The sequence below is a fragment of the Citrus clementina genome, unplaced genomic scaffold, assembly GCF_000493195.1.
Source record: "Citrus clementina cultivar Clemenules unplaced genomic scaffold, Citrus_clementina_v1.0 scaffold_3, whole genome shotgun sequence".
NCBI classification, from domain to species: domain Eukaryota; kingdom Viridiplantae; phylum Streptophyta; class Magnoliopsida; order Sapindales; family Rutaceae; genus Citrus; species Citrus x clementina.
The window spans coordinates 21965593-21992746 of record NW_006262339.1 but is presented as its reverse complement, the minus strand read 5'-3'; the positions used below and the strand labels follow the sequence as shown (position 1 = coordinate 21992746).

Below are 27154 nucleotides of genomic sequence, written 5' to 3'. Positions count from 1 at the left end.
AGGTTTTCGGTACTTGATCATAGAATTCTCTAGCCAGAGTGTGTCAACTATTTAGTATGTTGAAAATGATCATTAGAGAAAACCAGTAATGATCAAGGAATAAGATGTTATTAAATTGATTGGACAGTTGAGATATCAATTTAATTAACGATGTGGTACAAAGGATTGTGCAGTAAAGAAATCAATGTGGCTTGGGACGAATTATTATTTGAGTATACAATTATGGAAGTCAGTTCCAATCTTTTAGTGGAGTAGATTTGGAATTAAATAATTGGGCTAGTTTAATTACAGGCCTAATTATTGTAGCCAGTATTGTATGTTCCCAAATGATCCCCGGATTAGCTCATTTAATTGACTGCACCACTACTGGACTAATAAGTAAGATAACTAGCTATTTGGGTCAAAAGCCTAAATATATCATTTAGTGGGAGGCTCCATTTAATTAGCTTTTGTGTAAGGGGCCTTATGTTATTTTACAAGGTGGGTCCCCTATTGAAAAAGAAAATAACGTGGGTTTTATTTTTTGATTATTTGGAGCCTAGGGTTTTCACTAAAGGGTGATATAAAAGGCTTATTTTCTCTAAAGAAAAAGGAGCAGCCACTTTATACAGATCAGAGAATAAGATTTTTCTCTCTATTGTTGAGAGAAAAATTTTCTCGTGCTAGTTGCTTTGGTAGTGATAAAGGCGCCCACACGTCAAGTGCAAATCGAACCTGAGTCATAACCTGGAAGATCATTGGTGACAGTTCGTGATCTAACAAGCGTGGTGGTGACGGATCGTGATCTAACAGGAGTGGTGATGGCGGATCGTGATCTGGGAGCCTAAATCACTTCAGCGGAAAAAGCCAACTCGAATTTTCAAGGTACGATTTCTAGAATACAAATTCTTATATATTATATGAGAGCGATCTTCAAAAGGTTTTATAAAAATTTAAAAATCTAATTTTTCCCCAACACAAAGAACTGCCAGTGTCAATTGAACTTATGTCTGGCCTTGTTTCATTGAATTTGAAAGATTGGAGAAATCTCGCGAGTCTTCCAATTACAATAGGCAGTTTAGAATGTCTACAAACGCTCGTGCTATCTAGTTGCTCGAAAATAGTGAAATTTCTAGAGACTGTGATAAGTGTGGTAGATCTGTCAGAGCTCTTTTTAGATGGAACTTCTATCACAGAAGTGCCATCATCTATAGAGCTTTTGACCAAACTTCAATGGTTGAATTTGAATGATTGTAGAAGTCTCGTGAGACTTCCTAGCAGTATAAATGGTTTGAAATCCCTCAAAACTTTGAATCTCTCAGGCTGCTTCAAACTTGAAAATGTGCCTGAGACGCTTGGGCAAGTAGAAAGTCTGGAAGAACTTGATATAAGTGGTACAGCTATAAGGCAACCTCTATCGTCGATTTTTCTTATGAAGAATCTTAAAGAACTATCTTGTCGTGGGTGCAAAGGATCACCATCATCTGCATCATGGTTTCTGCGCTCTCCTATCAATTTGATGCAATGGAGTTCAGATCCGGTGGCTTTGAGTTTGCCGTCTTCTCTGTCAGGTTTGTGTAGTTTAACGAAATTGGATATCAGTGACTGTGACCTAGGGGAAGGAGCAATCCCAAGTAGTATTGGCGACTTATGCTCATTAGAAAAGTTATGTTTGAGTAGAAACAGTTTTGTTTCGCTACCGGCAAGCATCTACCGTCTTTCTAATCTTCAGGAGATTGAATTAGAGGAATGCAAAATGCTTCAAACTCTTCCTCGACTTCCAGCCAGTATACAATGGATTTTGTTAGATGGTTGTGTGTCGTTGGAGACATTATCAGATGTATTAAAATTAAACGAGCATCGACTCCCATTGTTAAGCCTTGAGTGTGTGGATTGCTTGAAATTGACTGGCAACTATGATTTGGCAACATTAAAAATTCTGAGGTCAGTCTCTCACTCTCACCTGTGCTAACATTATGCCTAAAACTTATGCAATAGATGTTATGTCTTTTTATTTTGTTTATTTACTCACTTTTTTTTTCCGTGGGGTTGCAGAATATGTCACTGTCGGACAAGTACTGTAGTAAATGGCCTCATGTTAGTTTCTTACACTGTCTCTCACCTGTTGCTAAAATTATGCCTAAAAATTATGCATTGGTATGGCTTATAAAATACAATTACATTGAAGCCGCCCTTGATAAAATACTAAACGAAATCATTGCTTTCCTCAACATCATGTCCACCATATTGTTGATTTCATGCACCACTAAAGAAGATCATGATCATTCTTCGTAATTGCTTTCGGCATACACTTTTGATTACACTTTTTGTTTTTGAGAAATTAATTAGAACACAAAACATTCCTTTCATTGATTTCTTTGAAAGAAAGTTAAGTCTTCTTTCATATCGAGATACTGTAATTTTTTAGTTTTAAATTATTAAAAAATTTGTAATTATAAGATAAAAATTAATAATATATAATGAATATAACTTTTAAATAATAATTTTTACAAAATTAATAAAAATATAATAAATTTTTCATCATACAACTTAATTTTCAGGATATAATAATTAATATTTATTAAACACTTTAGTGTTGTAGTTTAAAAATTACAGCTTCCCAACCTCAATTTTAAATAAAACCTTAATTAGAAGTTCAAGTAAAAATTTACGATCTTTATTGCTTCCAATAAGCTCAAAAATGCCAGTTAATTTTCTTACATTTTTAATTTTACTCATATCTCAGCGTTTGCTTTGCAAGAATATTTGTCTTACATATTTATGTATTATTTTTTTTTCACATATAAAATTCAATTGAATGAATTTTAAGAGGAAAGTTTGTTCTCTTGGTTTTCTGCTCCTTCAATTTGCTGGTTGTGTGCTGATTATGATTATTTAAGAGCCATTTACTGATAGCATTTCATTTCAAATAAAATTAAAATGTCCAATGTATTAAAATTTGTGAAAACTTTATGCTAAAAATCATTAGGAGAAAAATTATTATTTTATCCATTTGGAGTCCCCCGACAGATTTTGAGGGAGATTGGAATCTTGTGTACTTTTGCTGTACGGAGTTATGATGCATCTTTATCGACTTTTCTGTTGACTCAACTTGATTGACCTCTGATTCTGAATGCGACCTCACGTAGGTCCGTCCGCTGAATACGTGTTTGACCCGATATCAACCCGCGTTTGGTTGGACCGCAGGATGTATGTGACGTGTCCTGTTGGCCGCTGATCCGCGTGTGTTAGGTTACTGGGTGGCTGACTTTGTATCCGGACCATCATTTGATCATGGAACGCCGTCCAAGGGTTCTGAAGCTGCCACGTACTCCACTACTTCAACCCATTGATTTAATCCAATTTGGTGGATCCAATAGCAATTCCCTCATCTCTTTGAAATGTAAAAGCATCATTTTAAGCTCCACCGGCCGTCGATTTCGAGCGAGCGTACAAGTGCTGAGGCCAAAAAATTTTATCTTGGAGAAGAATTTAGTGACTTCTTATTTTTATGTCCTTAAAATTTATTTTTAAACCCTAGATTTTGGAGAAATACTTTTCTTAAGGGTTAGAAGCAAATGTTTTAAATTGGAATTTTAATGAGTGCAAACTATGTTATTGTCAGACATCAGGAATTAAATTAGCATTTATTTTATTCTCTTGTCTTTAGCTTCATCAAGTTTGTTGATGCAAGGTCTTTGAGATTGAAGGTGTTAAATCCAAGACGGATTCTCTCACATCCAATATCAATTTACTCTTAGATTATTCTTGTGAGCAGATTTTGATGCTTGATTCACATAGAAAAAAAATTGTGAGAACTATAAGGATTTTTTTAAAAATTAAAAACCACCTTAAGGTGGGGTGTGGGGTTAGGCGGGACCCTTCACTAGTAAATTAATAAAATAAAATAAAATTCATATGGAGAGAGACATATGCCAAAACCTCGAAGTATGGGAACAAATACATCCAATAACAGGAAAAATAACAAAAGCAATGGAAGATAGGACTAATTAATGCAACCGCCTAGAGAATCGCTTCCAATTCTTGCGGCTAGTAACTAATGTGAAACCTTTCTTAGAACAGAGGCATGTGGCCCGGCAACACGAAAGTCATCAAGATCATGCCCTCTAGTACCCTCAGGCTCATATGCAAAATATTCATTAGTCACAGGATTCCCATCAAAGCTAAAATTCTCATCAAACTGAAAAAGGATGTCTGTAGAATGGGGTTTGAAGCCCACGATCATGGAGCGAATATCCTCTTCAGCAACTCAAAAAAAAGTAGCATCAGTGGAAGCCCTCTGAACACTCGGATCATCTAAAAAAGGAGGGTTAGAGACCTCAGTGCATCCAACAGCATCTCCTAAAGTAGTAGGATCCTTCAAACCATCATCAGTTTGAATTCTTTTCATAGAAATCAGATCAAACCCATCTTCTGCAGTATCCTAATAAATAAGTAATTGAGCATCTAGAGGAGCACCCTCACTACCATTAGGCCCCAATGGCTGAACCTCTTCGCCATCCCCTTTGGATGCACAGCAGCATCAGACATCAACATCTTGCTTTTATCATGAACAACAGTATCCTGCACCTGACTAATAGGCTGCCAAGGTTCCCAGAGCCCAGGATTGGCAACAAAACAAGTATTAGTAGAGTGCCCAAGATGTTTACACGAGGCACAATATAAAGGAACATGCTTAAAAATGACATTCTACTAGAAACCGCCATCACCTTCAATCCAAAGTTTGGGCAACAACGGCCACGAAACATCCAACTCAATTAGAACTCTAGCGACCGAGGGTCGATTAACAGCAATAGTAGCATGGTCTACTCACAGAGGCTTACCAATAGCATTAGCAATAGAAAATAAGGCATCTTTGCAATGAATAAAATGCACTGGTGAATACGGCAAAGAAACTTAGATAGGAACAATAGGAGATTCCTTAGAGCACCGAATTAAAGTCTATAAGACTATACTACATGAGACTCAAACCCAAGACCTAAGTCTTGGTAAGGCTATCCACCTAAATCCACTTGGAAAATGTTCAAACGTATTTTAGATAATGTGTTTTAGTCTGTGAGGGTTGGCACAATAGGATTTAGACTTGAGATGTTTAGGATTGCGAAGCTTTGTATGTGTTCTTGATCCATTGTAAACTCACATTATTTTCATAGTAAATTGTTTTGTCTACAAGTGGACATAATAATATATCAAGATTTTTGTCTTAAATCGTGAGGATCAAAGGTTCCCTCGTAAAAAAATCTTCGTGTTGTGGATGTTCATTATTTTGCATATTTATTTTCATTACCATAAATTGATTTTTTAAATTTATTGATAGTGTTTATATTGAATTATCTTTATTAATTAGGAAATAAAATCATTAATTTTAAAGAGATTACTATTATTATCATCAATTATATTGAGATAACAAAATAAAAAATAAAATTGATAATATAAAATATTTACTTTAGTCATCAAATATTATATATACACACGAAAAATTATTTTATATACATATTTATAAATATGTAAATAAATTTTATTCAAAATTATGTCTAGCTTAATCATTTACATTCTTGTCATTTACAATCTTATGATAGTTTAATAATAAGATTTATCAAGTACATACGACTGTTTTTAAAACTTATAAAATTTTTGAAATTCATATCGAATGTTTGATTGATTATCTTTATAGTTGATTATTTCTATAATTCAATTAACAATAATTAGTTTAAAAAAACTACAATGTTACCAAAAGAATCCAACATCTTTTAGGGATCCAACTGAAATTTAACTAATAAAGATTTACCATTCCTATGGGTTGCCAGTAGTTTTAACTATTTTTAATTAATTATTAATATCAACCGTTGGATTCCATTCCATTTTAATGGAATCCAATGGTTTCAACATGGGTAATGGGCAGAGTGGCGTGGATGCATCATCAATTGAAAAGCCAGATAATCTTCGCTTAGATTCCTTGAAGCTTCCAGCAAGTTTGATGGTAACTCCATCATGTGAGTAAACAGTGACAAATGTCTATTAATTATTAAGAAAGTCACTTTTTGACGAAGACTTGCTTTTGGAAATACATACATATTTGCTGATTGCTTTATTTTTCGCCAAAAGAATATATTTGCATGATTAAATTCTTTGAATCAAATACTGCATCGGAGTTCATTTAACTAGCGTCCTACAATACACTCAAAAGCCGTAAGTTCGATCTTATACATCTCTCTCTCTTTTATTTTCAGAATTAATTTGTATATCTTAATGTTTAAAAACAAATAAATAATGATAAAATTGAAAGAAATTCTTTAATGTTAATTTTGTACAAACTCCTCTAAGAGGCTTTAATCAAGATTTGCTCAAGTAGAGATCGGTGTACACACTCTCAAATCGGCACTTGAAAAACAAATACTTTACATTTTGGGATTTATTATGTATAATTTTAATTTTCTTTTTGGTAAAGAGAGTAATTGAGAAGCTGATGGATTATCTGTTTAGTTTGTTTGAGAATAAGATCATTAATTTGAATTCAGAACCATTGTCAAGTTTAATAACTTTTTATTTCAATAAATTTTTACTTTAAAAATATTTGGGCCAATTTATTGTCAATTATTTTTAATCAAATTCACCCTCCCCGTCGAGGTCTGAAAAAAAGAATACAATTATTATATATTTGTCCATTTTTATCGGGTTGTTGAAAGGAAATGAAAAAGTTTCAGTTTCTCTCTCAAAATCTCTTTGCTTATATATAGTTTCGATGATTAGTTATTGCCTTAATATTTTTGTTTTTATTTTTTTGGTGATAAATATGTAACTCTGATTTCTTTTAAGTTATTGTAGATAAATCTTTTATAAAACAACATACAAAGAGGTACCTATTGAACTTCTTTATTTTCATTATATATTAACCACCAATCACATATTAAATCATAAGAGAATTTTAATTCAATCTGACATTGAATATTATTATTTAAAAATTACTTCAAAAATTGTATTTTAGCATTTAACTATTTATTAAAATAATAAGTTATAATCTAGTTAGAAATTTAAGGAAATAGTTATGTAAAGTCTCAAATTTTTAATAAAGGACGCCAAAATCTTTTTTCAGCTATACTACTTTTGTAGATAGTAACTAAAAACATTGACTTTAACAATTTTTAATAAATACATATATAATTTAATATTTTAATTTTTCTAATAGACCAATAATATTAGAATATTTTAAAAATAAAATAATTTTAAAAAATGTAAATTATTATATTTTACTAATATATTTGTATTTATTATTAAAAATTTAAATACATCATTAGGTTAAATAGATTTTACAATTAAAAAAAATGATTTCATGTATTAATAATATTAAAATTATTTTTATATATTTATCTTAATATTATAATTCTATTTATTACAAATATTTTTTAATAGATATTGTTCCATTTATTTAATATCATATTTATATTAATTATAAAACATTGAAATTAATTTTTTTGAGTTATTAGAGCTAAATGGTATCATAGTTAAAAGAGGATTTTAGTGTTTCTTATTGAAAATATGGTGTCTACAGAACCATTTTTTCCCAAATCTTGGGGTGTAAGTGTCATTTTACCTAAATTTAAATAAGATATTTAAATCAAATAATATAATTAAATATAAATAAATCCAAATAATATGAATTTAATATAAATAATTACACACTTTTTTTTACTTTTATTTTATAAAATCATTTTTATTATTTTACTTTTATTATGTAAAAATAATTTTAATCAATTATTTTATTACTTAACACATTTATAATTTACTTTTTTTAGAGAGATTTATAATTTACTTAAATAGAAATAGAAGTACTTCATTAATGAAGTGTTTATTTTAATAATGAATTTAACCAATAAATTTAATAAAATAATATTATAAAAAAATTTAGATAAACAAGATCATGCATATACCGCAATAAATATGGCACTGTTTTAAAGGTTAATGTAATATTGCTACGCAATAAGGCTCAAGCAATATAATTAAGTATTATTTATTAATAAATTTTTAAATTTTATTAGTCAAATAATAAAATTTGATAATAATATTAGTATAAAATATTTAAATAAACACTATTGTACATACTACACTAAAACATAGTACTGCGACATAATGTAGTGCACCAAACACTCCCTAAGCTAGTGGATACGACTTTGACACTTTGAGATAATCCATAACTCTAGATAAATGTTGTTGTTTACATAGTATTGTTCCTAGGCAATCATTTCTTTTTTAAAAAAAAATTTTCAGAACAAATTAATATTGTAATGGCTTCCTCGAGCATACAAAATATGCCTCATTGGCCATATGATGCCTTTTTAAGCTTTAGAGGAGCAGACACCCGTAAAAGCTTCATAAGTCATCTCTATGCTGCTTTGAATGGAAAAGGAATTTATGTATTCAAGGATGACAAAGAACTCGAGAGAGGAACATCCATTTCACCTGGACTTCTTAATGCAATTGAAGATTCTAGAATTTCAATTATTGTTTTCTCCCAAAACTATGCTTCCTCCACTTGGTGCTTGGATGAACTTGTTAAGATTGTTCAATGCAAGAACAAAAACGATCATCAACAAATGGTTTTTCCAATTTTCTATGATGTTGAACCCACTGTGGTAAGGAAACAAACCGGAAGTTTTCGAGAAGCTTTTTCGAAACATGAAGAAGCTTTTAGGGAGAATCTAGAAAAGGTGAAAAATTGGAGAGACGCTTTGAAAGAGGTGGCTAATATTTCTGGCTGGGAATTGAAAGAGTACAGGTAGCCATTCTTATTATTTTGTATATCATTTTAAATAGCTTTAATCAGCATACTGTTGTCAATTAAACAACTTTTATTCAATATGTGCATGATATGATGTGTACTAATTGAATAATAGCTCCATATAAGAATATTTACGAACAAAAGTGGTACCAATGGATGCAGATATTTACACGAACGCACCTAAAGATTAGCCATATGTAACAACATCTTACATTACTTCAATTTTGTCCAACGAATATTGCATATTTTGGGCTTTTTCTATTACTAAATTTATTTAATACCGCATTCAAACTCACTGTAATTTAACCATACTGATCTTTCTTTGTTCTTTAACTGTAGGAATGAGTCAGAATTTATTTGGGATATTGTCAAGGCGATATCAAGTAAAATTCCTGTAAAATCAGAGACTCTTAAGAAGCTAGTGGGAATAGATTCACGCTTGGAAGAATTGAGGTCTCTTATGGATGAAGGGCCTAATGATGATGTTCGTATGATAGGCATTTGTGGTATGGGAGGTTTAGGTAAGACGACTCTTGCAAGAGTTGTTTATGACTTGATCTCTCATGAATTTGAAGGGAGTAGTTTTCTTGCCGATGTTAGAGAAAAATTTGAAAACGAAGGCAGTGTAATCTCTTTTCAAAGGCAACTCCTTTACGAAATATTGAAGCTTGAAAAAGATAGCATATGGAATGTCGGTGATGGCATCAACATTTTAGGAAGCAGGCTGCAAAACAAAAAGGTTCTTCTTGTTATCGATGATGTGGTTGACATAAAGCAATTAGAGTATTTAGCTGGAAAGCGTGAGTGGTTTGGTTCAGGCAGTAGGATCATCGTAACATCGCGAGATGAACATCTATTAAGGACACATGGAATGGATGAAGTATATAAGCCTAATGAACTAAATTACCATGATGCTCTTCAACTTTTCAACATGAAAGCTTTTAAAATCCAAAAGCCTCTTGAAGAATGTGTGCAGCTGTCTGAACGTGTTCTACGGTATGCCGGTGGTCTTCCGTTAGCTCTCGAAGTTTTGGGTTCCTTTTTGAATGGTAGATCCGTGGATCAATGGAAAAGCACCTTGGAAAGGCTACAAATAGAGCCTCCCAATAAGATTATGAGTATACTTCAAATAAGTTTTGACGGACTACAAGAATTAGAGAAGAAAATATTTCTCGATATTGCATGTTTCTTTAAATGGAAGACTAGAGATTATGTATCGAAAATTCTAGAAGGATGTGGTTTTTCCCCAGTCATTGGAATAGAAGTTCTCATAGAAAAATCTTTATTAACAGTACATGAGAATAACAGATTGTGGATGCATGATTTGATACAAGAAATGGGTCACCAAATTGTTAGGAGACAATCCCCCGACGAGCCTGGAAAACGCAGTAGATTGTGGAAGGAAGCAGATGTACACCATGTGTTGTCACAAAATACAGTAAGTGATAATAAAGGGGATCTAAAAGTATTTATTTTCCAGCTCAGCTCACTTCTTTTAGCTAGTTAAATCTCTAACGAACAAATTTGTTTATAATTTTCAGGGAAGTGAAGTAGTTGAAGGAATAATGGTTGATGATTATTTCCTTCGTGGAAATGATGTGCATTTAAGTGCTAAAGCATTTTCACTGATGACCAACCTAAGATTGCTCAAAATCAGTAATGTGCAACTTCCTGAAGGCCTAGAATACCTCTCGAACAGGTTGCGATTACTTGATTGGCATCGGTATCCTTTGAAATCTTTGCCATCAAATTTGCAATTGGATAAAACTGTTGAATTTAAAATGTGCTACAGCCGCATTGAAGAATTATGGAAGGGAATCAAAGTAAGATCAATTTTTTTTTTTTTGGTCACTAATTTATATTTTTCAGTGAATAATTGTTGATAACAATTTTATTATTATAGTAGTACATGAATTAAGAAATATCATTTTAGCTCCTTTTTATTTTCAACAGCCTTTAAACATGTTGAGAGTCATGAAACTCAGCCATTCGGAGAATCTGATTAAGACACCAGACTTCACAAAGGTCCCAAACTTAGAGGTGTTGGATCTTGAAGGATGTACAAGGTTACGTGAAATTCACCCGTCTTTGCTGCTTCACAAGGAGCTGATCTTGTTGAATTTGAAAGGCTGTACAAGTCTTACAACTCTTCCAGGCAAGATTTTTATGGAATCTCTTAAAACGCTTATTCTATCTGGTTGCTTGAAATTAAAGAAATTTCCAGACATTATAGGAGGTATGGAGTGTCTGCAGGAACTTCGTTTGGATGGAATTGATATCAAAGAACTACCTTTATCTATTGAGCTTTTGACCAGACTTGAATTGTTAAATTTGAATGACTGCAGAAGTCTCGTGAGACTTCATAGCAATATAAATGGTTTGAAATCCCTCAAAACTTTGAATCTCTCAGGCTGCTTCAAACTTGAAAATGTGCCTGAGACGCTTGGGCAAGTAGAAAGTTTGGAAAAACTTGATATAAGTGGTACAGCTATAAGGCAACCTCCATCATCGATTTTTCTTATGAAGAATCTTAAAGAACTATCTTGTCGTGGGTGCAAAGGATCACCATCATCTACATCATGGTTTCTGCGCTTCCCTATCAATTTGATGCGATGGAGTTCAGATCTGGTGGCTTTGAGTTTGCCGTCTTCTCTGTCAGGTTTGTGTAGTTTAACGAAATTGGATATCAGTTTCTGTGATCTAGGGGAAGGAGCAATCCCAAGTGGTATTGGCAACTTATGCTCATTAAAATGGTTGTTTCTGAGTGGAAACAATTTTTTTACGCTGCCGGCTAGCATTTACTGTCTTTCTAGTCTTTTGGGCATTGATTTAAAGGAATGCAAAATGCTTCAAAATCTGCCTCGACTTCCAGCCAGTATACATTGGATTTCGTTAGACGGTTGTGTTTCGTTGGAGACATTATCAGATGTATTAAAATTAAACAAGCATCGACTCCCGAGCTTATTCCTTCAATGTGTGGATTGCTTGAAACTGGCTGGCAACTATGATTTGGCGCTTTCACTGCTGAAAGAGTACATTAAAAATTCTGAGGTCAGTCTTTTACTCTCACCTGTGCTAACATTATGCCTAAAACTGATGCAATACATGTTATGTCTTTTTATTTTATTTATTTACTCACTTTTTTTTTCCGTGGGGTTGCAGAATATGTCACTGTCGGACAAGTACATTAAACAGAGTGGGGTCAGTTTCTTACACTGTCTCTCACCTGTTGCTAAAATTATGCCTAAAAATTATGCATTGGTATGGCTTTCTAATATAGATATATATATATATATATATTTTTTTTTTTTTTTGTGGGTTTCAGGACCCTGTGAGAAGGTATAACATTGTTGTTCCTGGAAGTGAAATCCCAGAGTGGTTCGAGTATCAGAATAATGAGGGTTCTTCAATAACAATAAGCACGCCTCCAAAGATGTATAAGAATAGTAAGCTTGTGGGATATGCTATGTGCTGTGTTTTTCATGCCCCTAAATATTCACTTCCTTATTATACACAGTCGTTTCCATATCCCGTACATGTGCTGCATGTCACGCCTAACTACCCGGTTTCTATTGGCATTTCGTTTGGAAAGCAATCTGGTCAGGCTATGTCAGACCATCTTTTACTACACTACATGAAATGGGAAAATATTAGTGAAGTGACATTTGATTCGCCGTCGGGATTGGTGCTGAAGAGGTGTGGAATCCATCCAATTTATGTGCATCAAGGGGATAAGTTCAACCAAACAACTGATCCGGTTTGGAATTTGAACGAATTTGGTCACGATTGTTCAGGATCAACATCCTTTACGCGTGGCCGTAATGATGACTTAGACAGGGCAGAAGCCAGTGGAAGTTGCTGCGGGCGTGATGCAGGATCAACGACGTCGTCTGAGCGAAGCTTTCTAAAGCGAAGTCTTGAAGAATATGTTGGGGCGGCTGAAGCTAGTGGAAGTGGCTGCTGTAATGATGATGAGGAACCACAACCTAAAAGATTTAAACAACTCGAATGAAGGGCACAGCCTAGTGAATATTATTTTCTCTGAGTCTACGTGTAACAGTGTAAGTGCGCATCTCAATTTCAATTTTATTTTCTTTGCAGATAGCATTTCATTTACTTTCTTTTTATTTATTTATTGTATCTGTTCTCGCTACTTATTTCCCTGTTAAACTACCAGAAAATGCCTGGCTTGGGTCAAAACGTTGGACAGAATCAGAATGTGCCTTCCATGAATCAAAATTGCATTCGTGCCCCGTCAAATCCAAGCTTTGAATTTTGAGATTTGAGGTGAAAATAAAGGACCGAAGTAAATACTCTGCTTTGTTTTATTACTCGGTTTTTTCTGCAAAAGATGCCGTACATAGATGCGATGAGAGCTAGTTGTTTGGTATACTTGAAGGGGCTCGGGATTGATGAATTGCATTGCTACGAGTCAACAATAAACTAATACTCTGCTCATTGCAATCTGGTTGAATATATTCTCTCTATTTTTTTTGTCTTTTCTAGGGATAGCAATGGGCACCGCCCGCAGCGGGTTTGCCATTACCAAACCCAAACCCGCACAAAATTTAAATTACCAAACCCACCCGCAACTCGCAGCGGGTTTTAATTTTTTTACAAAAACCCACCCGCAGCGGGTTTTAACAATTACCAAACCCGCAATGGTATCCGGCGGATTTTTTGCGGGTTTCTGTATTTAAAATCACAAATGTTTAATATATAAATTTATAATAATAACCTCAAATTTCATATAACATACTCAATTTTATATTTAAATAATGTAAATGAAAAATTAAAATTTCCACATCAATTCAACACAAATTCTCAATTTTAAGTATAAATTACACAAATCCATTTAAAAAACACAAACTAGTATCTAAAAATAATAATTACATTTCATATTATCATTTAAAACAAGCTCCAAGAGAAGATATTCATTTCATTCACCACCATAAGCACCCATCCAACACAATGCCTATAATAATAATTAAGATTAATATTTTCAAATACTAATTCGAAGGAAAATGCCTTTAGTTTTCTTTAGATTATGACTTTAGAATAGAATATAGGCCACATACACACATACACAACTTTGAGCCTTTGGCTATTTGGTAATTTAATTAATGACATTATTTTCTTTATACATTTTTAGATTAAAATTAAATTAAAAATATTTGAAAAAAATATTGCGGGTTTGGTGGATATCCATGCGGGTATCCACCGGATATAAGGTTAATATCAAACCCACCCGCATCCATGTGCGGGTTTTAATTTATAATACTAAACCCGCCCGCAACGGGTAAAATTACCCGCAACGGGCGGGTTTTGGCGGGTGGGTTTGGGCGGGTTTGCGGGTTTGCGGGTACAATTGCCATCCCTAGTCTTTTCCCTCCCTCGTTTGGCATAAAGCTTTGGTTATTCTAGCTGAGGGAGTGGCCCAGCTAAGCTTATTGTAAATTGTAAATGGTACTTGAAGCGGATACGTATTTTCGCTTGTTGAGATTCTTATTGAATTTGCATAGATTTTCCTTGAATAGTTCCGGCGCCTTCTAAGTTCGAGTTATTCACGTTGCAAACTCTGAGATGTTATAAATAAATTATTTCATCAGTTTTGACAATAACAGTGCTTGGTAAATATTTTAAAAGCGGCTTGTTTTATAATTTTCTCTATTTTGATAACAATTTTAAAAAGTAGGTGCTATATAGGAGTTGTATTTTACAAGTAGTTTATTAGAAAAGCCGTCAACCTTTTAAAGTTTTTATTATAAATTAAGAGAAACCTGTGGTGTAACTGCGGTACCGTGTTACAGTTGCACCCAACCGTTGGATGTTAGTGGACTCCACCAATCTAAGTGCATCTAACGGTTGGATGCAACTGTGGCACGATACCACAGTTGCACCGTAACCTGATCCAATAAACTAAATATTTTAACAAAATGATAATTATATCATATTTTTCAATAAGCCCTGATATATAAATAAAAAATAATTTAAACTTATGTCTATTTTGATTATTATATACATTGAAACAACACTATTTATCAAATGGATATACTTTACTTCTCAAACTCATAACAACAGCAACGACATAATTTACGAAATATTGAATTTTTTTTTAATTAACAATTTATTTTAACCGCATAGGAAAAATAACTTACCATTTTAGTTACCGCAATCTGGTCATATCACCTTTTTCATGTGCAAGGATCAATGATCATATCACCTATTTGACCAAAAATATTTTCGGTAAACAATTATATTGTTTATGTCGTCTTCACTGTGAGCTAAAGCTTCATCAAGTGCCCTTCCCAACCCTTTAATCTTTCATCTTGATGTTGGAATCTTGTTGGTCTTTGCGGCCTTGTTGAATTTAACCTCGCTTGTTTAATTTGGACTTTCTGACTTTGGAATATTGCCCACCCCCAATCTTTTCATAATTTTTTTTTAAACCCAACTTCTAGATTCGAATTTTAATAAGTATGTGTTAATAAAAAATAAAATTATGTTATTTTATTATTATTAAAATTCAAAGTAATATTCTCTTTTTTTTTCCTACACATAAATTAAAATATGGTATGCGTTCACTTAAATTACACATATTTTAAATTATAATTTGAGTTAAATTGTACAGATTTGATAAAATGTTCTCGAGGAATAATTGTATGATTCCCTTGCTCTCAACATGTTTGACAAAATGCCCAAGTAGGAACCATGCCATCCCAATTCCGAGCTGAAATGTTGAACAACGAGATGATGATGATACATCTGCTGCGTCACCTCTACGATTTCCCACCCAAAAGCAATCAATCGACAAGGTCAATTTCCCAAGCTGTTGAGTATGATTCAATATTATTCCCTGAATTTCCCAATCGACAAGGCATGATATCCCTCCGGTTAATATGGAGGAGTTTGACAAAACTACAAATCAATGGAGTCGCTTTACCCACTTAAAATCTGAATGAACCCCATCAAAATTTTGTTGCATCAAAGATGGTTGTAGGCGAAGAAAAATTGCCAACTGAAATTGAAGATGCATAGTTTCTGAAATATTCAGGGAATAGTAAGCAGGCTTCTCCCTTTATTTGAGTTCACTAAATGAATCCTTGTAGCAAGAATTTCAAGGCGAAGCCATACTGCATATGTTGAGGTGACGAGGAACCACAACCTCAAGGATTCATTTAGTGAACTCAAATAAAGGGAGAAGCCTGCTTACTATTCCCTGAATATTTCAGAAACTATGCATCTTCAATTTCAGTTGGCAATTTTTATTTTATATATGCTAAATTACCACAAGAGCAAAATATCATCCCCAAAGTTGTTGTCTTCCACGAATCGAAAACGATTTCATGCTTGATCATATTGTTTTAGTATGTGTTTCTAAGATATACAAAAAGTACTCAAGAAAATGGCACGGAATAATTAGTGTATAATAAAGTTTATTTTTGATAAATTTTGAGATGCATATCGTTTTAAAAGTTCCTATTTATTGAGGAAACGATGTTTGGCTGATTTTCGTCTCTTCAAATAGCTAGCCTTACCATAAACTATAATATTGTTTACTAAGGCATTACTGATTTATCTAATTAGGTTCATATCACATGCTTTTTTATCTATCATTGATATTTGATGCAGGATAGGAATTTATACTAGGATATATTTCCTAATTAACTAAGGACTTTCAATTTCTTTTTCAATTTCAATTTTTTTTCAATTAACAATTTTATTTTTTCTTAATAATTTAGGATAATTACTACTACAATAAATAACTTACTCTTGTAGCCTTTGAAGACATGTTCGATTTCAATAATATTTTTAATTTTTAAATCTCATTGTGAGTATCTGAGCAATTAATTCTCGATATTTCAGTTTAGTATCAGAGCCAAAACTTGTATTACCCCCTCTCACCCCATCTCCCACCAAAACTTTTTTTTCTTTTTTTTTCTTTTTTCCTGTTTAGCTTAAAAAAAGAACACAAAAAAAATTCAGCCCCCGCCGGACGCCGTCCAAGGCTGCCGGCTTTCGCTTTCCATAACCGATCCAGACGCAACCACCACCATTCAGATTAGAAAGCACCAGCCATCAAACCCCAAGCATCAATCACTGCCGACTGTCCACAAAAAGCCAGAAAATCGTGAAAACAGCCGCGAAGACCGGCGCCATCGTTCGCCACTTTCCGGCATGATTTAGCCATCATCACCACCACCAATCAACTCCTCTCCATCAACTAAACCATTCACCTATCCCCATCGCCAATCAACTCACCGATCGCCGGAAATCAAAACAACTACAAACCTGCCGCCTTTATCTCCAATTTTCGGCCAAAACACCACTTTTTCGGATAAACCAGCACCACCCATCCATGCTCAATTTCCAACTAACGTCACCGGAAATCTAAAACCTTTGCTTAATTACAATCTTGGCCCAAAATTTTATTTAATTTTCAGTTTAACCCCATTCCTTTTTAAAACTCGAATTTGGAAAATGACTCCAAGAAAAGCTCGTGATGCTCATGCTGCAACTTACAATCAAGATAATATTTCTAGAGATGAAGCCTTGACTAGCATGACAACCAGAATTGATATGTTAGCTGCACAAATGGCAGAGTTACTCGCTGAACGTCATTGCACACCAGAACGCAAGAACAAGTCAAGTGAAAACTTTGCTAATCCATTCTCTCAGCATCAGCCTAAAACTGAGTCTACTAATGATAGAAGATGGGAATCTTGTTTGAGAATTGACATTATTGAATTCCAAGGAAGTGGTCGACTTGAAAAATTATTAGATTAGATTAATGCCATTAAGGAAGTTTTTGAATACAAGGAAGTTCCTAAAAATAAACTAGTTTCGCTTGCTACAACTCAATTCCATGGAAGAGCAGTAGCTTGGTGGCAACAAAGTAAGCTCATAAGGATTAGGCAAGGCAAAAAAAAAAAGATTGATTCTTAGGAAAAACTGAAGAAGCACTTGCGTGGAGCATTTTTGCCTCATAATTATGCCAAACTATTATACCAACAGCTACATAATTTAAGGCAAGGTAATCGATCAGTGGATGATTACAGCCATAGAATTCCATTGGTTGGTGGCACGATATGACTTGACAGAGACAGAAGAACAACAAGTTTCCCGCTACATTGGAGGCTTACGATCCCAGTTTCAAGACCAGTTGAATCTACTCGATCCATACTCTATCTCAGAGGCACACCAACAAGCCTTGCAGCTAGAGAAGCAATTTAGTCGTCGTACTAATGACTCAAACTTTCGGGGTCCTCGAAGTGTTGCCCGACTTCTCAATTCCATAATTTCACTCCCTCAAATCCTCCAAATAAAACTAGTAAACCTAGTGAAAACAATCAAAGAGGCAAAAACTAATCCTCGGGTTTGGGATTATGTTGTTTTAATTGCGGAGAAAGTGGGCACAGAATGACAGAATGTAAAAAAGGAGGAAAATATGGTAAAGGCTTATTCATAGACATTGAGGAAAGTGAAAACTACGAGGAGGAAGAAATTGTAGAGTTCGCTGAAGAGCCAGCTTTTGATAGTAGTGGTAGCGCTCAATCCGTTGAAGAACAAGGTGATAGCAGACCAATGTTGATCGTGAACCGCGCATTCTTCACTCCTAAAGGTCAAGACAAAGATAAGTGGTTACAATAAAATATTTTTTAGACTACTTGCACAATTGGGGTAAAGTATGTCATATGGTCATAAACTCAGGCAATTATAATCATGTCATTTCAAAAGAAGTCGTAACAAAGCTAAATTTAAAGACATAACCACATCAAACTCTATACAAGCTCACATGGCTAAAGAAAGGAAATCAAGTAACAGTATCAAAATGTTGCTTAGTTTTCTTACCTATTGGTTCAATCTATAAAGACAAAATTTGGTGTGATGTTATGGCTATGGATGCTTGTCATCTATTACTGAGTAGACCTTGGCAATATGATCGAAACGTAGTGCATGATATGAAGAGAAATACCTATAGCTTTATGTTTAACAATATTAAGATCGTTCTCCTACCTAAGAAGGAGCTTACTCTCAACCGAGACTTGGGTAATTATTTGTTAGGTAAAAAGCAGTTTATAGATGTTGTAACAAAGACGAAAAGTGTTTATATTTTATTGGGAAAAATAGCCACAGTAATTCGAAGATTCCTGAAGTTGTGACACCTATATTGGAGGAATTTCAAGATTTATTCCCTAGCAAGATATCACAGGGTTTATCGCCTCTTAGGGACATACAACACCAGATAGATACCAAATCAACCTCATTATCGTATGAGTCCTACGAAACACAAGGAATTGAGGCACCAAGTGGAAAAGTTACTAGAAAATGGATTTATTCGTGAAAATCTTAGTCACTGTGCAATCCCTGCTTTGTTGACTCTAAAGAAAGATGGTTCTTAGAGGATGTGCATGGATAGTCGAGCTATCAATAAAATTACAGTTCGATGTCGTTTTCCAATCCCTCGATTAGACGACTTGTTAGATCAACTTAGTAGAGCAGCAGTTTTTACCAAACTTGATTTGAAAAGTGACTACCATCAAATTCAAATATGGCCTAGAGATGAATGGAAAACAACCTTTAAAACTCGCAAAGGGTTATACGAGTGGTTGGTAATGTCGTTTGGCTTATCTAATGCTCTGAGTACTTTCATACGAGTTATGAATCGAGTTCTTAGCCCTTTCATTGGAAAGTTTGTGGTTGTTTACTTCGATGATATACTTATATATAGCACTAGTCACAAGTTACATCTACAACATTTGAGAAAAGTGCTTTCAACCTTAAGAGCAGCAAGTTCATACACAACAATGAATAAGTGTATTTTCTTGACAGAGACAATATTTTTTTTGGGATATGTAAAAGTGGATGCTATTCGAGATTGGCCAAAACCAACTACTTTATCCGCCAACAGAAGTTTCTGTGGATTGGCCTTTTTTTATAGGCAATTCATTCCTCATTTTAGTACTATTATGGTGCCAATCACGGATTGCATGAAAGGAGGACAATTCACATTGACAGAAGCAGCTATTAAGGCATTCGAGATTCTCAAAGAAAATTTGATTACTACCCTAGTACTTGCCCTACCAGATTTTTTGCTCACTTTTGAGGTGCATTGTGAAGCTTCCAAGGTAGGCATTGGAGCTGTTATTAGCCAACAGGGTAAGCCTATAGCTTATTTCACTGAGAAGTTGAATAAAGTAAAGGCACGCTACAACACTAATGACGTGGAGTTTTACACAATGGTCTAGGCGTTAAAAACATTGGCGACATTATCTGATTCATATAGACTTTGTTTTATACACTGACCATGCCGCATTTGAAGCATCTGAATAGTCAAGACAAGCTTTTCCACTGACACGCCACTTGGATAGCATTCCTTCAGCAGTTTACTCTTGTGGTAAAGCATACCTCTGGCAAATCCAACTGGGTAGTAGATGCACTTAGTTGAAGAACTTCTTTATTGACACGAATGCATAATCAAGTTCTCGGATTTGACGAATTTTGAGAGTTATATGTTACTGACCCCTTTTTTTGCTCCTCTACTAGAGGACATTGCTGCAGGGTTCTATTTAGATTATCATTTACATGATAGATTTCTTTTCAAAGGTAATCAATTATGTGTTCCTGACTCCAGTTTGAGATTAAAGATTATTATAGAGTTACATAACGAAGGGCATATGGGTCGTGAAAAAACTCTGGCTCTAATAGTCAACACTTATTTTTGACCTATTATGAGGCGTGGTGTCTATCACTATGTCGAGACTTGTCACATTTGTCAGGTTTCCAAAGGCACCACAACTAATGCTGGATTATATATGCCGCTACCGATTCCAACACAACCTTGGGCTGACATTAGCATGGCTTTTGTTTTGGGATTTCCCCGCACTCAGAGGGGTATGGATTCAATATTTGTTGTTGTAGATCGGTTCTCGAAAATGACTCACTTTATTGCCTGCAAGAAGACTACAGACGCCTTGACTGTTGCTCGTCTATTCTTCAAGGAAGTCTATAGATTGCATGGCTTATTGGATTCTATAGTATCTGATTGGGATACACGATTTCTTAGCCATTTTTGGAAGACATTATGAAAGTTGACTAACGCTCGCCTGAATTTCGGAAGTGCTTATCACCCAAAAACATATGGTCAAACTGAAGTTGTCAACTAGTCTTTAGGAAACCATCTATGTAGTCTAGTTGGCGATAACTTGAAGACATAGGATCATAAGTTATACTAACCCGAGTTTGCTTATAACCGAGCAGTTAAGTGTAGTACTGGTTTAAGCCCTTTTTAGGTAAATTATGGATATAATCCACAAGCTCCCATCAACTTGGCTCCAGTTCCAGATTTAATTCACAAAAGCAGTAAGGCAGAAGACTTTATGGAGTGGATTAAAAAGATTCATGCAACTACACAGGAGTCTTTGAAGCAGACTACCGAAGGTTATAAAACTGTGGCAGACAAAAAGCGTCGAGCTTTAGAATTTTAAGTAGGAGATCTTGTTCGGGTTGTCCTAACCAAAGACAGATTCTCTATTGGAGAGTACAACAAGCGTTCTGGAAGAAAAATCAAACCTTTAGAGATTATTGAGAAGATAAATCCTAATGCATATAGACTAAAGCTTCCTAATGATATTTGCACCGTAGATGTGTTCAATGTCAAGCATCTTATTCCTTACAGAGGTGATCCTGATGAAGATGCTATTACTGACAATTTGAATTCGAGGGCAAATTCTCTCCATCATGGCGGGAATGATGCAAAATAGGAATTTATACTAGGATATATATCCTAATTAACTAAGGTCTTTTAATTTCATTTCCAATTTCGAATTTTGTTTCCTTTTCAATTTAGAATTTTGTTTATCCTTAGTAATTTAGGATAATTACTATTCATATAAATAGCTCTCTCTTGTAGCCTTTGAAGGCATGTTCGATTTCAATAATATTTTCAATTTTAAATCTCTTTGTGAGTATTTGAGCAGTTAATTCTTGGTATTCTACAGAATCAACGAGTTTTAACCCCTAAATTCGTGGTATTCTTTTAAATCAACGTGAATTTAGTTGTTCTTTTATTCCAATATTCTCTGGAATCAGCGAAATATTTTGAACATTAAACTTCCGCTGCATTAATATTTATATTTTTATTATTTCATTGATCTTATTTTAAGTTACTTTGTATTTGTAGACATAATTTATGAATATAATATTACTGTACTTATTTTTTCGTTTCATATATAATTTCAGGGATGGTGCTTTGACAGCAGTTTTATCGTTGTTGAATAAACAAAATGAAATGCTGCGTCACCTACTAACGAACGTGAAGAAGAGGGAAAGAAAATACAATAAATGATCAATGGAGGGGTTGGTTTATTCCATGTATCTTCTTTCTCTTGTTTCATTAAGTAATCTAAATTAATTGGGTCATTTTATAATGCTGTAACTAAATTTACGGCATTGATGCCATAATGGACGTGAACCGTTAGATTTGAATAAAAAATCTCTACTATTAATTCTAAATAAATAGGTAATCTGTTACCTAAGTAGCAGATAATTACTATTTTTTGTTCAAGTTCCAAATTACATTTACTAATCTTATGTGTGATTTACAAGTTTTATGCAACATTTACAAGTTCATGTTGATTTACAAATTTTATACAACAGTTACAAGTTTTTATTTTGTTTACAAGTTCTTATTACAATTTACAACTCAAACATTAATTTACCCATTTTCCCATCAATTTATTAGTTTTATGTGTGGTTTATAAATTTTTTGTTTCATTTCACACTTAATGTCAATTTACAAGTTTTATATCAATTTTCTAAGTTTTTGTTTTGTTTATAGTTTTTTCTTACAATTTACAACTCCATCATTAATTTACCTCTTTTTCCATTAATTTACTAGTTTTATGTGTGATTTACACATTTTTTGTTTCATTTCACACTTAATGTCAATTTCCAAGTTCTATGTCATTCTTCTAAGTTTTTATTTTGTTTATCAATTTTTCTTGCAAATTACGACTCCAACATTAATTTACCCATTTTTCCATCAATTTACTAGTTTTATGTGGTTTACAAATTTTTTGTTTCATTTAACACTTAATATCAATTTACAAGCTCTGTGTCATTTTACTAAGTTTTTGTTTTGTTTATACTTTTTTCTTTTAATTTACAACTCTATCGTTAATTTATCTCTTTTTCCATCAATTTACTAGTTTTATGTGTGATTTGTACTTTTTTTTTCATTTCACACTTAATATCAATTTACAAGTTTTATGTCATTTTTTAAAATTTTTGTTTTGTTTACACTTTTTTCTTTTAATTTACAACTCCAATATTAATTTACCCATTTTTTCCATTAATTTACTAGTTTTATGTGTGATTTACCTATTTTTTGTTTCATTTCACACTTAATGTCAATTTACAAGTTCTATATCATTTTTTTAAGTTTTTGTTTTGTTTACAAGTTCTTCTTGAAATTTACAACTCCAACATTAATTCACCCATTTTTCCATCAATTTACTAGTTTTATGTGTGGTTTACAAATTTTTTTTTCATTTCACACGTAATGTCAATTTACAAGTCATGTCTAATTTTATTAAGTTTTTTGTTTTGTTTACACTTTTTTCTTCTAATTTACAACTCTATCATTAATTTACCTATTTTTCCATCAATTTACAAGTTTTATGTCATTTTTCTAAATTTTTATTTTGTTCACACTTTTTTCTTCTAATTTACAACTTCAGCATTAATTTACCAGTTTTATGTGTATTTCATTTCATATTTAATGTCAATTTATAATTTCTGTGTTATTTTTTTAAGTTTTTGTTTTGTTTACAAGTTTTTCTTATAATTTACAACTCCAACATTAATTTACCAATTTTTTCATCAATTTACTAGTTTTATGTGTGGTTTACAAATTTTTTATTTCATTTCACACTTAATGTCAATTTGCAAAATCTGTGTCATTTTACTAAGTTTTTTTGTTTTGTTTACACTTTTTTTTTCTAATTTACAACTCCATAATTAATTTACCTCTTTCAATTAATTTACTAGTTTATGTGTGATTTACACATTTTTTATTTCATTTCACACTTAATGTCAATTTACAAGTTCTATGTCATTTTTTAAAGTTTTTAGTTTGTTTACAAGTTCTTCTTGCAAATTACGACTCTAACATTAATTTACCCATTTTTTCTATTAATTTACTAGTTTTATGTGTGGTTTACAATTTTTTTGTTTCATTTCAAACTCACTGTCAATTTGCAAGTTTTATGTCATTTTTCTAAGGTTTTGTTTTGTTTACAAGTTCTTCTTGCAAATTACAACTCTAACATTAATTTACCACTTTTTTCATCAATTTACTAGTTTTATGTGTGATTTACACATTTCCTATTTCATTGAGCATTTAATGTCAAGTTACAAGTTCTATATCATTTTTCTAAGTTTTTGTTTTGTTTACATGTTCTTTTTGCAATTTACAACTCCAATGTTAATTTACCAATTTTTCCATCAATTTACTTGTTTTAAGTGTGGTTTACAAATTTTTTATTTCATTTCACACTTAATGTCAATTTACATGTTTTATGTCATTTTTTAAAGTTTTTGTTTTGTTTATAATTTCTTCTTGCAATTTACAACTCCAGCATTAATTTACTCTCTTTTCCATCAATTTACTAGTTTTATGTGTGGTTTACATATTTTTTGTTTTATTTCACACTTAATGTCAATTTACTAGTTCTGCCTTTTTTCTAAGTTTTTACTTTGTTTACAATTTCTTCTTGTAATTTACAACTCCAACATTAATTTACTCACTTTTTTCATCAATTTACTAGTTTTATGTGTGGTTTACATATTTTTTGTTTTATTTCACATTTAATGTCAATTTACAGGTTTTATGTCATGTTTCTAGATTTTTGTAATTCTTACTAGTCTCAAGATCAATTTACCACTCCAATATGAATTTACCCCTTCTTCCATCAATTACATGTCCTATGTGTGGTTTACAATTGTTTTGTTTCATTTCACATTTAATGTCAATTTACAAGTTTTATGTTATTTTTCTAGATTTTTGTAATTCTTACAAGTCTGAAGACCAATTTACTACTCCAACATTAATTTACCCTTCTTTCATCAATTTTCTTGTCCTATGTATGATTTACAATTTTTTATTTTCATTTTATACTTAATGTGAATTTACGAGCTTTATGTTGTTTTGTTTAAGTTTTTGTATTTCTTCCAATTCTGAAGACCAATTTTCAACTCCAACATAAATTTACTTATTTTTCTGTCAAGCTATCCTATGTGTGGATTACAGTTTGTTTGTTTAATTTACAGTTAATTTGCTTTTCTAAAAACCTCTTTCTTAATGATGGCGTTTTGAGTTGTATGGGAGTGAAGTGGGAGCAATGATGGCGACGGAGGATATAATGGTGGGAGGACATGATTATTGATAAAATAGAAAATTCATTCTTGGGTACACAAAAGGAATTCTATATCAGTTAGTATAAAACTGAATGAGAAATCTGGAACCAAATTGCTTAGCAAATTCAAGCAAAGAAAACTAAATTGCTTAGCATAACATGAAACCTTTGACTCTTCAAAGTTAAAAGTCAAGAATTAATATTACCTTGCACAGGTGACGACTAACGATGGCCAAACCAAGACGGAGGCAGCGACAGTAGAGACTCAGAGTTCGAAAGAGATAGAAAATCAACTCAAGAATGGCTGGTATCTGGAGACGTATCGCTAACGAACCCGAACGAAAGTTAACGCAGCTCTGAGTGTGACTTTCTCTTTAGCAATTCGTTAATTAGGGATTGAATTTTCCCTTTATATCTTTTTATTCTTTTAAAAGGTAAATCCTTTTTTTCCTTTAAATTTATACTGGTAAAATTTTATTTTTAAAACAGTACTTAACCGGCTTATAACTGGTTAAATATAATTTAATTAAAATTTTTTATTATGTTATAATTATTGTGAATCGTTGATTTAATCTAACAGTTCACAATAATTACGGCATTGATGCTGTGATTTTAATCATGGCATCATAGAATTTTCTAAATTATTATTATTTAAATAATTAAACATAAGGCAGTTGCTTTTGGTGTTTGGGAGACTTTCGGTTACTGAAGCATTTGTTACAGTTGACCATGTCTTTGATTCCATTCACCACCGTACACCATAGCCGTTCTTTACAATTTTCTTTTCTAATTATTGTTGACGAGACTTGCTTTTGGCAAGCAAAAGAGGAGGAATTAATTAGAAAACATGAAATCGTCTTAACTGATTTCTTTGAAAGAAACCTAGCAAGTAGAATTTCATCGTCTTTCAGTGCCTCCCACGCGCTCATAGCGGTAAGTTTACTCGCAGTTTTGTATTCCAGCATTTGCTTTACATGAATATTTGTCTTACGTAACTCAGTTATTCAATTTAATTGTTTTTTACACTCTTAGATAAATCTAATTCCAAACCCATACTTGCCGGCCTCTTACTACTCTTATTACTCTCGTGTGATACATTAATGGTGTGCTTACTAGCTGGATTTTGAAATTAAAATTTGAAACGAGAATGATGAATAGTGTTTACTTCTTAAAATAGAAGAGAGAAAGAGAATGAAATATGTGGGGCCTATAAGTTTCTAGGATTAATGAATAGAAATTGATTCTTATGGAAGTTGGGAGCCAAGTTCTTGTTCCTATGAACTCCAAATTTTACCCCACCTAAACTTCATAATTTTACTTTTGTCTTCAATTAAAATATTATTATATTATTGTTATTGTTATTATTCTTATTCTTATTCTTGTAACTGTTAATAATGGTGGTGGTGGTGGTGGTGGTGATGATAATAATAATAATAATAATAAGTTGTGGATAACAAAGATTGATGCCATGAATACGATATTTGTTTATGCTCTTACGAATTCTAAACCATAGTTCCTTTAATCAAATTAATTTTTTTAAAGTCTTTATTTTTATTTTTATTTTTTTTGGGAAAAACCACCCATGCCTCCAAGTTTTGTTTAAAATATGACATAGGTCATCTTGATTCATAGATGGTCACATAGACCCCTTTCTAAAGATTATATTCTTAGATTACAACAACATAGAAATTGACTTTAAATAAATTTTTATAACACACGCAAATATAATATTAAATAATCCAATAAATAAAATATTATAAATATTATAAATAATTTTAATATTAAACAATATTATTAATTTGTTAATTTTTTTAATATTAATAAATTGGTTTGATAGATTAATAATATAAAATAAACGTATTTAACATTCAAATAATTTACAAAATCTATATTCACACTTTATTTATAATATATTTTATATTACTTTTTTTGAGTTATGTCTATAATAGAATAAATTTAA

At 32.5% G+C, this 27154-nt stretch overlaps 1 protein-coding gene across 1 annotated transcript; it reads left to right on the top strand.

Annotated features, from left to right (window-relative positions):
• Positions 1-8282: 8282 nt before the first annotated feature.
• LOC18048532 (TMV resistance protein N) lies at positions 8283-11672 on the top strand. Its single transcript, XM_024187127.1, has 5 exons — positions 8283-8773; positions 9116-10214; positions 10318-10599; positions 10730-11529; positions 11612-11672. The coding sequence occupies exons 1-5, from the start codon at positions 8283-8285 to the stop codon at positions 11670-11672; spliced, it is 2733 nt and encodes a 910-aa protein (XP_024042895.1).
• The last annotated feature ends 15482 nt before the right edge of the window (positions 11673-27154 follow it).